This window comes from Pyxicephalus adspersus, chromosome 2 (assembly GCF_032062135.1).
Source record: "Pyxicephalus adspersus chromosome 2, UCB_Pads_2.0, whole genome shotgun sequence".
Lineage (NCBI taxonomy): Eukaryota > Metazoa > Chordata > Amphibia > Anura > Pyxicephalidae > Pyxicephalus > Pyxicephalus adspersus.
Window position 1 is genome coordinate 103,290,820 of NC_092859.1, and position 14,513 is coordinate 103,305,332.

General features: G+C 35.3%; 1 protein-coding gene across 2 annotated transcripts in view; it reads left to right on the forward strand.

Annotated features, from left to right (window-relative positions):
• Nucleotides 1-12,014, forward strand: part of NAMPT (nicotinamide phosphoribosyltransferase) — a 30,008-nt gene extending 17,994 nt beyond the window's left edge. For both annotated transcript variants that reach the window (XM_072401671.1, XM_072401672.1), the window contains exons 5-11: nt 203-361; nt 2,002-2,138; nt 2,869-3,094; nt 3,178-3,297; nt 4,796-4,936; nt 5,049-5,183; nt 6,035-12,014. In XM_072401671.1, the coding sequence (XP_072257772.1) occupies nt 203-361; nt 2,002-2,138; nt 2,869-3,094; nt 3,178-3,297; nt 4,796-4,936; nt 5,049-5,183; nt 6,035-6,148 (1,032 nt within the window). In that variant the 3' untranslated portion in view covers nt 6,149-12,014. The remainder of the gene's footprint in view (nt 1-202; nt 362-2,001; nt 2,139-2,868; nt 3,095-3,177; nt 3,298-4,795; nt 4,937-5,048; nt 5,184-6,034) is intronic.
• The last annotated feature ends 2,499 nt before the right edge of the window (nt 12,015-14,513 follow it).

The following is a 14,513-nucleotide window of genomic DNA, read 5'->3' on the forward strand; positions in this document are numbered from 1 at the left end:
TAAGGCTGATATTCTTTTCTATTTGTCATCAGTGTAGAAGGCATTTTGCCCAGTTACCACCACACCAATGCACTGTGAATTGAGAATATACTAATTATATCAGAGATTTCTAAGCATGTAAATGTGTGTGTTATACAGATGACTTAATAAGTACCTGGTATTATGGTAAGTGTATTAATTCAACAATTCTGTTTCTTTATAGACAATTCTGGTCCAAACATGGTATCCCATCACTGTAGCAACAAACTCGCGAGAGCAGAAGAAAATTCTTGCTAAGTATTTGTTGGAAACATCTGGTAGTGTGCAGGGACTGGAGTATAAATTGCATGACTTTGGCTACAGAGGGGTTTCCTCACAAGAGGTAACATTGTACATATATATAATTGTATCTGTATATAAAAATTTGTATGTATGTTCCACCATCACTTGAAAAAGCATGGAGACATTTCAACCAAACTTACTATACATATGACTGAGACTCATGTGAGTGCACCAGTCATCTTTGTACAGCACTGTGCTATATGTCAGAGCTATATTTGGATGTATGTGATCACTAGGAAATGCATGGAGACATTTCAACCAAACTTGCTATGTTCCACCATCACTTGGAAACGCATCAACACATTTCAACCAAACTTGCTAGACATATGTTTTGGATGACTCATGTGCGTTCAGCGCTGATCTTTGTACTACGCTGTGCTATATGTCAGAGCTATATTTGATGATCACTAGGAAACACATGGAGACATTTCAACCAAACTTGCTATGTTCCACAATCACTCGGAAGCGCATGGAGACATTTAAACCAAAATTGTTAGACATATGACACCGCTGATCTTTGTACAGCACTGTGGTATATGTCAGAGGTATATAAATGTATAATAATAGTGTGTGACTGTGGAGGGACATTAGAGTGTCCGCTCCTCTGTACAGAGACTGATGGGGGGTAGCTCAGTGTTTCATTGTTCAGCACTATGGTATATGTCAGAGCTATATAAAACTGTATATATAAAATTGCATGTGTGTATGTTCCACCATCACTCGAAAACATATGGGAGACATTTCAATCAAACTTGCTAGACATATGACTCGTACTCATGTGACTGCATCGCTGATCTTTGTACAGCGCTGTGCTATATGTCAGAGCTATATTTAGATGTATGTATGTGATCACTAGGAAACGCATGGAGACATTTCAACCAAACTTGCTATGTTCAACCATCATTCGGAAACGCATCGAGACATTTAAACCAAACTTGCTAGACATTTTACTCAGACTCATATGAGTGCACCGCTGATCTTTGTACAGCGCTGTGGTATTTGTCAGAGGTATATTTGCGTGTATGTATTGCTCAGTGACAGTGTGCCTTTTGCTTATATTTTTACATACTTTTTTTTTTTGGGACTCTTACAAATTTCTGGCCTGTAATAATGCCTTTGAGAAAATGTAAGGCAATTGGCTGCAATCAAACCACACCGTAGACAAGAAAATCAATATATCTTTATTTGATTCCTTTTCCTGTATATTATAAGATTGCAGTAAATAAATACCTGGGCAACGCTGGGTTATCAGTATGTATGTAGTCTATCACTCAGGCAAAGTGTGGTTATTTTTGGAATTAATTATTGTAGGGCTAAACACCTAAATTTCCAAACATTTGGCACAAAGTTGGCAAAATAGCTCTGTTGCTAGCACTCTTGCCTTGGTCTCAGGTTTGAATTTCAATTGGAACACAATCTAGATGGACCCTGTATCTTTTCACCATGTTTATGTGGGTTTCCATCCATGTTTCAAAAACCTCCTGGTAGATTTGTTGGCTTTCCCCAAATTGTCCTTAGACTATTTTACATATACCATGACCATGGTATATACTTTGGATTGTAAAATCCACAGTGGACAGTTGGCAATGTGTATGGACTGTAAAACATTACCTAATGCATCTAATATGATATAAAATAGATGAAGATGATGATATTATTCTATTTTTTTTTTTTTATCAGACTGCAGGGATTGGCGCATCAGCTCATTTGGTGAACTTTAAGGGAACAGATACTGTAGCGGGTATTGGATTAATAAAGCGATACTATGGAACAAAGGACCCAGTTCCTGGCTTTTCTGTGCCAGCAGCTGAACACAGGTAAGGTTATTGCTAAATAAAAGTGTCATTTTTTTTTGGTTTTGCTCATAACTGGATATAGCATTGATTTGTGCCAGTCAGCTGCACGCTGTAATGATTGGTGCACTCAAAATTAAGTTAACCACAGTTATTTTAGAAGAAGGCGTAAGTAGACATCAGTTAGTTTCTTCTTGTTTGACAGTTACCTGCAGGATGACTTACAAAACTGTTTTATGTTAAATATTTTTGTCTTTCTATAGTGTTGATGTTTGTTTCAGAAATTCTGTTCCTTTTGTAAATGTTTTCTGAGAAAGTATGTTACCAGTAAATCAGTCATTCGGTTTACTATAAACATTATCTAGCATATTTTTTTTGATATGAGCTTTGTTCCAATGCCACGGACTGACAGTCCATCACACATAAGGACTGAAGGACACAGGCAACTTGTACTGCGAGAAACAGAGGCTTCTATTGCTGATCTTTTAAATGCCAGTTTGACTGTCTTTGGCTTTATTATTTTAAGTTGGTGGGCCAAAACATGAATGCACCATAAAGTCAGAACTACTTTAAATATATACTTGTACCTAGTTGATAACATGTGATGCTTCAAAATGAGAGCCACAGACCTAACATTTTCAAGGGCAGTCCTCTTTTATCAGTGATGATATTCAAGGGGCATGCTCCATTTTAAATATCCTTCAGTATGTCTAGAAGTTTTTGTAAATACTCTATTTTTGTTTCTGTTTTTTAGTACAATCACAGCCTGGGGTAAAGATCACGAAAAGGACGCATTTAGGCATATTGTGACACAGTTTTCCTCACTACCTGTTTCAGTGGTTAGTGACAGTTATGACATTTACAATGCCTGTGAGAAAATCTGGGGAGAAGATTTAAGAAGTTTGATTGAATCAAGAAGTGCGAATGCCCCTTTAATAATTCGGCCAGATTCTGGAAATCCTCTTGATACTGTTATAAAGGTAAAAGTATCTGCGCAGTACTGTTCATTTGCTCTAAGCCAAATAATTTCTGTCTAATGTGCGCTGTAATTTTGGATTTGCAGGTACTGGACATTTTAGGAAAGAAATTCCCAGTGGAAGAAAATTCAAAAGGTTACAAGGTCCTACCTCCTTATATTCGTGTAATACAGGGGGATGGTGTGGATATAAACACACTACAAGAGGCAAGTGTTGTGTTTTTTTTTCTCTTTGTTTTGAGTAGTAAACAGTTGTAATTACTATCAAATCATTGTATGGCTTATACAGTAATTTGGAATATTTGTTTCAAAATGTTAGCCTTTTTGTTTTTTCAAGATCCATTCAGAAAAATGAAAAGCAGATTTGGGGTGCAAGAAGATGAATTGCAAGTGTAATACAATATAAAAGTTCTATTAGTTCAGTACTGTCACTCTTAACTGCTCACTCTTTCAATGCAGCAACCAGAAAGCATATCTTGTTAACCCCCCTAGCGTTCTAATTCTGTCATTTTTTGATGCAAAAAGTGATCCTATTTTTTTTGCGTAGAAATTTTTGTTTATATTGTGGGCCTGTAATTCTTAGGATTAACTCCCGGGTATAATTATTATATTTATTATAATAGAATCATAATTTATAAAATAATACATAATTATAAATCATTATAAAAAATAATGAAATATTAGCCCAAAACAATGTAATTTATCCAAAAAAAAAATTTTATCAAAGATTTCCTTCTGAGATTTTCCAAACAAGGGTGCAATATTATTGATAAATAATAATATAAATTATATGCAGATTTTAGAAAAAAAAATTTACTTCAATTCAGGAAGTGATTAAAAAGTCATTAAAAGGTCAGGGCTAATAGCGTGCAAAATGTAAATCAGGGCACGGGGCAATGATGCTTGGTGCACTACAATATGTATTTATACTTTTATTATATGTTTTGATGTGTTTTTACTTTAAAAAAAAAAAATTAAAAGCAGATTACATAGTAATCTGCTTTTAAATTTCCCGCCCCCAGAATCCATCACTCCACCGCATCATCCGGAAGATGTCACACATCTTGCCGGGTGATGCGGTGGGGATGTCCCCGCCCTACTTCATTCCCCTGGTCGCATCTCCCGGAGTGAGATCAGCCTCCGGGAGTAGAGGATGATGTCCCCGCTGCTCACTCTCCTGCTCGCATCACCCGGAGATCAGCCTCCGGGAGATGCGAGCAGGACAGCAGTAGATTCAGGGGGTGCTGCCAGCGGGAAATCTCCGCTGGCATCACCCTCTGGATTTACTATTGGTGATCGCATCTGCAGTTAGATGCGATGCACCAAGCAGAAATCCTGCATGGTGCATCGCATCTAACTGCAGATGCGTGCATCGGGGTGGTGGGGACCCGGGCGCTATTTAAAAGCAGATTACTCCGTAATCTGCTTTTAAATTTCCCGCCCGGCCACGCCCCCCAACGGAGAAGCGCCCCGCCATCACAGCGGGATCGTTTTTGCAATTTTTTCCACCCAGAGTCACACTCGGGAATACCGCTAGGGAGGTTAAAGGTATAGCTCTTGAATTCCATGCAATTAGGCCTGATTATGCTTTAATAAGACTATAACATAGTATCTGAAATCTTTTGCAGGATGTGCTTGTCAATGTTTTATTGTATACATGTTTTGCTTTGGTATAAACTGTTTTATTTTCTTGTTTTGTCTTCAGATTGTAGAGGGGATGAAGCAACATAAGTGGAGTATTGAGAATATTGCATTTGGATCTGGTGGGGCTCTACTGCAGAAACTGACTAGGGACCTGTTGAACTGCTCATTTAAATGTAGCTATGTAGTGACGAATGGCCTTGGGGTAGGTGTACATAATCATTCAACTTTGAACCTGCATAACCTGTATTATATCTAGTATTTTTTCCTTTTTATAATTGCACCCAGTTTAAAAAAAAAAAAACTTATTCATGCAGGTAAATGTATTTAAAGATCCCGTGGCTGATCCAAACAAAAGATCAAAGAAAGGACGATTGTCACTTCACAGAACATCTGCAAATTCATTTGTTACCCTTGAAGAAGGGAAGGGAGATCTAGAGGAATATGGCCCAGTAAGTAGAGTACATATTCATATATTTAGGTTTGTCAAGCTTGGCATTTTGGTATGGTGTGTTGCATTCACTACGGGTTTGGCAGAAAGCTGAGTGAAATGTCCACATTGGACTAACCGTGGAAAAAAAAACTTTAAAAAGCCACCATTTCTGAACTCCTGTTATGTTGTTCATCAGCCTTTACCATTTTTAGCGTTACTAACCTAGAACATAGATATGCAATTAAGAACATTCGGAAGCAATAAGGCTTTATCTAAATACTACTTCTGTGTTAGTGACACAAAGTAAAGAGGGTGTGTGTGTGTGTGTGTGTGTGCATATTTGCAAATTAAAGATTTTTCAACTAAGTTTTACAAAAATCTTATTTTTTGCTCAAAAAATTGTTAAGCAATAAAACACTTTTTTTCCTTTTCTTTTCTTTAAACAATAGTTTCATAGCCTTTGACAACTAAACTGGTAAAAATCTAGTCTTAGTATTTTTTGTAAACATCTATATGACACTGAATGACTTAAGAGGGATTACCACTACTAATGCTATATTTTTACCTAAACTACCATGAAATTCAGTGATGACAGTCTTCTATTTAAACACAAGTGTCCCTGTGGATGCAACATTCTATATATTATGATTTATTGAGCAAACCTAAATATAAACCTTTTGTTTTATAATATAAACCCAAATGTTTTTTGTTTTTTTTTTTGTTTTTTTGCATGTTTGTTTAGGCAGTAGTGGCTAGAGACATTGTCTTGTTTTTGCTTGCAGGCCCTTTGTTTTAATATATCTCTGCTGCTTAAATTACGCTTACATTTGTTATATATAAATACTGTCCTTTTAAAATGTTTATAAACAGGATCTTCTCCACACGGTATTCAAGAATGGAAAAATTATTAAATGTTACTCATTTGATGATGTAAGAAGCAACGCAGGGCTGAAGAACAGAGAGCTGGAAGAAGAAATTTACTAAAAATGATCATGTCTATCGTTTGTATGTAAATCGTAAACCTGTTTCACTGTACAAAGCTGTGTGTTTTTGTGTTGCCATTTTTTTAAAATACTGGAATAATTAATGCTTTTACCTGAAACATTTTGTTCTGGGTGCCAATATTAGAGCGTTTTAGGAACATTTACCAAATTCGTTTTCAAATGGGCCTCACATTCTCCAGTAATTGTACACTTTTATACAATGAAAATGTAAGCTGTATTAAATCCTATGTAGTAACATGTCTGTGCTTGCTTGTGCAAGAACAGATTTAAAAAAGGCTGCTTGGAAAACCAGTTTATCGTGTTTCACTCCAGTTAGATAATGGGACAGTTGGACTCCTTTATACCTTTCTATCATCTCATTTAAATATTTTAGAAACAACTCTAACTGTATTCAGCTGCAAAATAATTTATCTTTTGCCTTATATTGCTAGCACTGATCTCCAAGTGTTTCTTAGAAAGCAAATCTTGGCCTTTGTCTGACAAATAGAATTGATATTACTGTATAATATAACACACTGTGTTTCATGTACACATCAGCAAAAGAACAGTGTATTCACATAACATATTGAATATTCATATGATATTCACTGTATTTCAGGCTTCACTGGATTCAGCTGCCTGCTACTCATTGGCAATACAAAGCATTTCTATACTGTACAATTTGTCATCATAGTGGGTTGTTCTACTGCAAAAAGCCAAAGACTAATTTTCAATACAGTTATCGTGTAAAATGTAAAAAAAAAAAAGAGAAATTCTAAGCCAAGCTATTTGCATTTAAAGTGAACTTGTCAGAGAGATGTTGCCGTTTTTTTTTTTTTTTGGTTTGCTTGGAAGTTGTCGTCAATATATCCTTTGCTTCTTCGAGTCACTATTCCAGAACGAGTATGCATGCTGGTAGTCAAGGTAATTATATACGGAGGAGGTTGACAATGCTAGTGTTTGCACCTCCTAAAGAGGACCTAAAGTTGTGCCTAAAAAGGAATTATTCAGTGCTGCTTGTGGGCTCCCTGCAGCTGATTATTTGCCTATTACTGTCTTACAATGCCTTGTTCTCTTTGTAAAGGTGACTATGTTTGTAGAGATGGGGCTGTCTTGTCAATGTTGCATCCTCTTAATAACGGTGAAGGAAATAATCATAAATCAAAAGAAAAGGTGGAGGGCTCATACTACTGAATTAATAAATTCAAGCAGGGAGCTCATTGCACTTTAGGTCTTCGTGTGCAAATTCTCTCCAATGACGAAACGGTGAGCAAACGAAGAACAGTAGTGACCTTAGCAAATTTATTGACCCTAGAAGACACAGGCATCATTGTTCATTTGGAAGTAAAGTCAACAGTTACCAAATTTTCTTTAAGGCTGCCAGGACGCTTTACTTAATATAGATGAAAGAAATACCACTTTTTGTATCATATGTCTGTGCGTCTAACCTCATGCACATCTTGTAGTTGTGTGTTTGTGGCCAAAAGTGGTCTTATCTAGAAATGTTATTTGCTTCTTTTTCTCAAACCTCTGACTTGACTCCAATATAATATCCTGTTGGGAATATGTGCTGGTATAGTCATCCCAAGGAAACATACATTTTAGAATAATGAAATATGAAATTGATGAAAGCATAATTAAAAGCAGCAAACAAAATCATTTAAAGTTTCCTGCAGTTCTGTATATATTTTTGCTCACTTCAACAGAACATGCCCTATAGCCAGTGGTTAGGAGGTGTTTTTCTAGTAATAAAATCCTAGGTTTTCACCAAACCTGGTAGAATGGCAGCTGCATGTCTACCTCAATTGCATACTTTTAAATTTCTCTGAGCTTTATACAGGGGTGACCTTAGTGCAACATCTGAGAATTTATACCTAAAAATCCAAGGGATCAATGCCTTGAGGATTACTACTATTCATTTTAATTTTTTTAAAATTTATTTGTGTGTTTTTATTTTTAATTTATTTTATTTTTTTTTTACAACCAGAAGTTTTACCATACAAAAATGAAGTCTACATGACATTGTAAAATTAGTTCTTTTGCTTAAAAATGCCACCAGTATGTTGTGTAATTCGTGCTACCTTTCAACTGTAACTTTTAAACTTGCATCCCGTTTTATGTATATGTCATGTGCAAAGGCAAGTAACCTAAATGTCTAGTTTGTCATAGGTCCATATTCTCAAAAAAAAAAAAAAAATCAGCAGTTGTAGATCTATGGGATCTGATTGTGGACCTGTATATGTCTTCCTTGTAATAGGAAATTTTACTTTATCAAGTTTAAAGATCTTCACTAAAAAGTCTTCGACAAATAGTTTTTATTTAGCTTGAGAATATGGACTTTACAGTTTAGGCATAAATCGGTGAGCAAGTTTTGTGTGTGCTTGCATTTTAGCATTTTGATATTTTTTTCTATTAAAATAATAGATTCTATTTTCTTTGTTTTAACTTGATTGACACCTAGCCTGCCTTCTTGTATTTTCTTCTTACGAGAGTGTGAGTGTGTGTGTGTGTGTGTGTGAGAGAAAGCGAACTTCTATAACAATTTTGTTTCATAGATTATTATTGTAGCACCTACATAATTGTCTTAGTGGAAGGGGTAAATCCATTTTGTGAATTAATAATACAGACAGAAACACCGCTCATAAGCAATGTGGACCTTCATATACCCTACTAAGATATAAGTGGTCAATATTAGGCCTATTTATATAAATTGATAGTCAAATATCTATTACAGTGTTGAAAGAAGAGATCTTCCTTTTTCATGAAGCAAAGTGCCACTTACATCTTGGGTGTTTCAATTTAGTCACACGGTATCTATATGACACGTCTAAGCTAATTTCTTAATACCAGGCAGTAAATTGCAGTAATGGGTAAGAATAACACATAACTGAATATTTGATATTAGGCAGCTGAACTGATCAGCAATTCCAAACATTCATTGCATCGAGGGACATTGGTTACTCAGTCCTGCTTCTTTCTCTTCAAAGCTGAGCTCTGTTGTACAAGGGCTTAAATTAAATTCAAGTTCTAATGCTAGTTACATTTGAAAATTAAAAAAAAAAGGCTTTTATGGTATTGATAAATGGATTAATTATGTGGTATTAGATCCGCCTGGTTTTCAGCAGTAGAGATAGGAAAGGCGCACAGTAAGGGATAGCATAAGGGGATAATTTACTACTTTAGGTCATGAGATTATACACTGTTTTCTTACACTATTCTGAATTTAAAAATGTGTATAACTTGCAGTCTATTCAAACCACTGCTATGTCTTATGATTTTCAAACACCATAATATTTAAAGGGTAGCTCTAATTCTAATAAGTTTAGTTGCTGCGCAATATTTTCCTTTTCTAAAAATGTCAATGTATTTTTATTGTATAGGGGCATTTTGTAGACTGTTGCTGTACCAATCTTACATGTGATGGGTTCAGTGCTAAATATACCCAGCAGCTTTTTTCTTTTACAGTACTTCTATTATTCACATTGAAAGTGTACCTCCACCCCCCCATGAACAGGCTTTTAAATCCACTTCTCAGTCTGCATTTGGTTGTTTATTAGAACTGTCAAACAATTTAAATTCCTTGTGCACAGATACAGAATGACACCCCCCCCCCCCCCCTCCTCAAAATATGATTTCTTGATTATTCTATTGTGGTATTAAGGAAAGACCAGTAAAACTCTAGGAACTGATTATGTAATGGACAGACTTTACCATATAGCACCCGGGGTATAATTCAGTATTCAAGATTTTACTAAACAGCAGATATTATAAGTCTGCAATGGTGTTTAATAAAATCCTTACAATATAACTGACCTTCATTTTGTTCAACAAAAGTGAAATAAACATTTAGAGCAAATTAGAGGCAGTGCTGCAATAGTAGCATTTTTTGCACCTCCGTACTTGCATGTAATCCAAAATGCTTTGGAATGCAAAGGTTTAAATTTACTTGCAGCCTACATAAGCAAACAACTCTATGTCTGCATAATTTGCTGAAACTACGTTTTTAGGTAGGATGTCTGTTGCCTGAAAGTTGTTTTGATCTATGGTCATACCATCTCAAACCGAGTCAGACATCCTTGGTTGCAGTCATGGTGAGCTGTCTGTTTGAAACATTTTCAGCTAATTAAGGATCCTTTGTTGACTGGCATTTTCTGCAAAATCTGCATGATTCAGCTTCTGAATGTTCTCAGAAGTGTGGTCATTAAATTTATGGCATTGACATAATAAGCTCAATGTCTGTTGACACAGGTTCCTATTCTTCCATGTCACTGATGTGAGTAGAGTTGGGATGTGTTCCTGAAATTTTAAAACATGAGTATCTAGCAGGATAAATGTTGGTTTCTTATATTCAGGACCCCTTCAGCTTATATGTTAACCCATATTTGCTTCAAACTGATTAAATATTTTTTGGTTCCTTGTAGAGCTTGTAAACTGCCAAATTGTAAAAAAAAAAAAAAAAAGATAAAGTATAAATTCATTATCTGATATTTTTCTATGTAAAACCATATAAATTGTACTAGAAGTACACTGCTTCTCTTCTATGTATCATAATTTAAATAAGTCACTTGTCTAGTTATGGGCATGCACTGAAGGTTGTGTACATATTGTATTTTAAATATGGTTTCCTTTTCATGTCAATAACACCTTTTTGTTTTTTAGTGCATCTAGGAGGTCTTTAATATCTTATCTGTGTTCTTATTGCCATGTCCATAAAATGTAATTTACTTTGTAACTGTTTACAAAATAAATCAATATTTTGAGTCATTTTTATCAGTTAGGCAGCCAGGGACTTGAAGGCTAACAGCATTCTCCAGGTTTTCTGCCTCTGATGTAGATGATGCGCACACTGAAAGATGTTTGCAGTGTTCAATCTCTTCTTAACCCCCTGAGCGGTAATCCCAAGTGTTTCTTAGGGTAAACAAAATGGTAACCCTGAGCCGCACTCGGGGTAGCTAAAAACATGAAAAAACTCTTACATGGTCCCATCAGCGTCCTGCCCTTCGGATCTCATCCTCGACCGCAACCTCTGATTTTCCCCCGGCGAGTGCACTGATGTTCCTGGTGACGTTGGTGGGTGCGAGGGAGCAGGGTGGGAAATTCAAATTATTTTGTATTTGATTCAATACAAAATAACTATATTGAATCCAATACAAAGTAATCATTTTATTTTTATTTAAATAAGTAGCATATAAATTATTTTATATGCTACTGTACAGGTTTCAGTATTTTTATGCACCCTTGTTTTAACAGATTTTTTTTCTTTTTTTCATTTAAAGCTTGTTATTAAATATTGGACATATTTTGGTGAGTTATGCCTAAGAATTATAGGCCTACAATGTAAAATAAATTTCCATGCAAAACAATGTACCGCTTTTGGCATAAAAATACTGACGGAATTGGACCACCAGGGAGGTTGATAGAAGCAGACCTTCATTTGCAGACATTGTTTGGGTTTTCTCTTTTGATTACTATACCTTTCATAATTTATACCAATATATTTCTACTAAATAAAATAGATTGGACTGCAAGACTTGTATGTGTGTTGAGATTTCCAATAATTTATTTGTAATCTATGTAGTGTTCAAAATGCATTTTATATATAAATATATTTCCTGATCTGCACTGTTAGGACATTTGATGCAATTACTTTTTTGTAAAGATGTATGTCTATGAGGAAACAGAAAGTTATGTGTCCTGGTTTTTCTTTTCAAGAGGATAAATTTCCCGGTTTTACATTCCTAAAAAGCTGTATGTGGAATGTGTTTTAACACCTCTATCCTTCGTCAGTTCTACCTTAATGTAATAAGGCTATACAGTGCTCCTGTAATAAATATGAAGGATAATAAAAACTGTTCCTTCCAATTGTACATTCTTCTGTTTGTGCATGTTTAATATAAGTAATCTATGCCATACATAATATAAAGAACTTGCTGCTGCAAGGGATTTAGCCTGCCTTGACTCCCAGAGTGACACAACTACCATGCTAGTCTGGATCCAACATGCAGTTATAAATTGTTAACCCATGTAGAATGTTAAGAAACCCAATTTTTATTAACATTATGCAGCAGCCATAAACTGCAGCTTTAAAATTTCTTGTTGGGTTTTGCACCATTACGTCTTACCCAAAATGCATAAAGTCATTTTAAGGCTGTTACATATTAATGAAACTTCTGGTTTGGTGATGTGCCGTGAAAAACATTTTATCAACTACCCCATAGAAATTTGAATATCTAATTTAATGTGGTAATAGCCACAGTTTACTGTACTTGCTGTAGCTTCTCGGCATTAAAGAAAATAATGCAGATGTGGAGCGAGCAAGTAGATCTGAAAAGTCAGCGTAAAGCCACAATTTATTGATTCAGTGAAATATATAGTAATTGAATTAGCTAGATGACCAGCTGTTTGGTATTTTCATAAGAGATTGGCAATTTCAGTATTTTTATTTTTGTAGTAAGAGTTAAAAGATTTTCTGTAGGCTTTTTGACAAAGTACTAACATTTGACTTTTCATCTACCTCCACTCGTCTCCATTGCCAGGAAAACGGCAATGAAAGAGAGGATTAATCTCCCCAATTCACAACTTGACAAGTTTTTCCCCCACAATATTATCTACATATACATCTAATGTTGCACTAATCACTCGAGTCCCAAAGACTGTTTATTAAAATGCATTGCATGGTTTTGTCCCTTGACCGTTTTACAAGCAGATTTAGCGACTGCTGTGGGTCCTGGTTGTTTGTAGCACTAGAAACATCTGCGCTTGGTGATAGTTGGAATCCATTACTGTGCCTTGGACTCGTGAGCTTCCCGATCTTCTAAACAGCACTCCACAAAAACACAATGATAAATGTATTAACCTGTACTACCTGGAACAAGTATTCAGATAATTTTTTTTTTTATTTTATAACTTTTATGAATTCATGATTTAAAGAAATCTGACAGGTCAACAGAACTACAAAGCAGTTAGCATTTTCTTGAGGTTGGTAGTGCTATCATCCTGTGTATTTCCTGTTTCACTTGGTTACCTAAAAGTCTACTTCTAACTTGTCTTGGAGGGTTAGAATTGTTAGGTTTTAACTCTTTTATATTGAGAAGCTTTACCCTCACTTCCTGTCCTGCTGACAAAGTTTCACCACACAGGTAGTAATTATCTTACAACAAACAAACAAAATGTTTTTTTGCCAGAACACCTTTTCAGTTTGCAGTTTTTTTTCCCCATTTTCTGTCTTTTCTGGTGGAACCATTGTCCGCAGGACACAAAGTAAGGGTAAATCTCTCTACTATATAGGAAGTTCAAATTAGAGACCCCTTCTATTAATGTTTACTGTGAATTCATGAAGATTCATTGGACTGTTCAGTTTATTAAACCACAACTTTACCATCAAATTAATAGACCAAACTTTTTTTGGTATGAATTTGGGTACAGCCTCTATAGTGGAGTTTTTTTAGAGAGCAAATGGCTACCCCCCTTAAAGGCCTTACTAAAAGAGTGTGAACTCTTTAGTGGGTGCCATGAGTTTACCAGTATAACAATATAATCAGCACCTTCAGTTCCAATCTAGAAAAGAGCCCTGTTAGTTCATAGCATAAAGACAACTATCTGAGTATTGTTGACTGCTATAATGCCATGTAATTCATTTTGTATGAAAGTTGATGGACCATTGTATTTCAAGATAAACAGTACCACCCAATAGATACAAATAAAAACAATATAGGAAATCGTAACTGTTAAAAAAGGAATGTGAACAAATATCAAGAAAAATGACTTTAAATGTCTTTAATGGTTAATTCATACTGTTAAGTTCATGCTTATGGAATAATGCTTTAAAACATGTGGTTGGGAAAAAAGCACTGGTAAATACATTTGTACACTACACTGTGTTGTACAAATTGGTTCATGTCCATTCCACATTTGATGTGATAGGATGCTCATAGAAGGAGACTGCATTTATCACATGTTCTGATAAATTTGAGGTATGGACACAATCTGGAATACCAGTATCTGCAGTAGGTTTGCCCATTATTTTTCACAAGGAGTTGGTGGTGCATCCAATATTCTGCACACTATTCTACCCACCTCAAAATGGATAGTGCAAAAAACATTATTGGCAAACTACTGATACTGTGTAAAGTCATAACATAATTTAAACAATGTACTTTGAATATTAAACAATATTGTTTTAAACTATTTTAATTTTAAAGTATAGGACTGGTGTGCTTGATATGCTTTAATCACAATACATGGTGGTGTGTTAAAAACATGTCAAAAGACAAAAACAGATATGTTGCCTAAAAGTTACGGTAGGAGTTTCAGGGTTTTTTCCCCTATGTTTTGAGGTGTGCTGCAGTAAACGGGAATGTCAACCA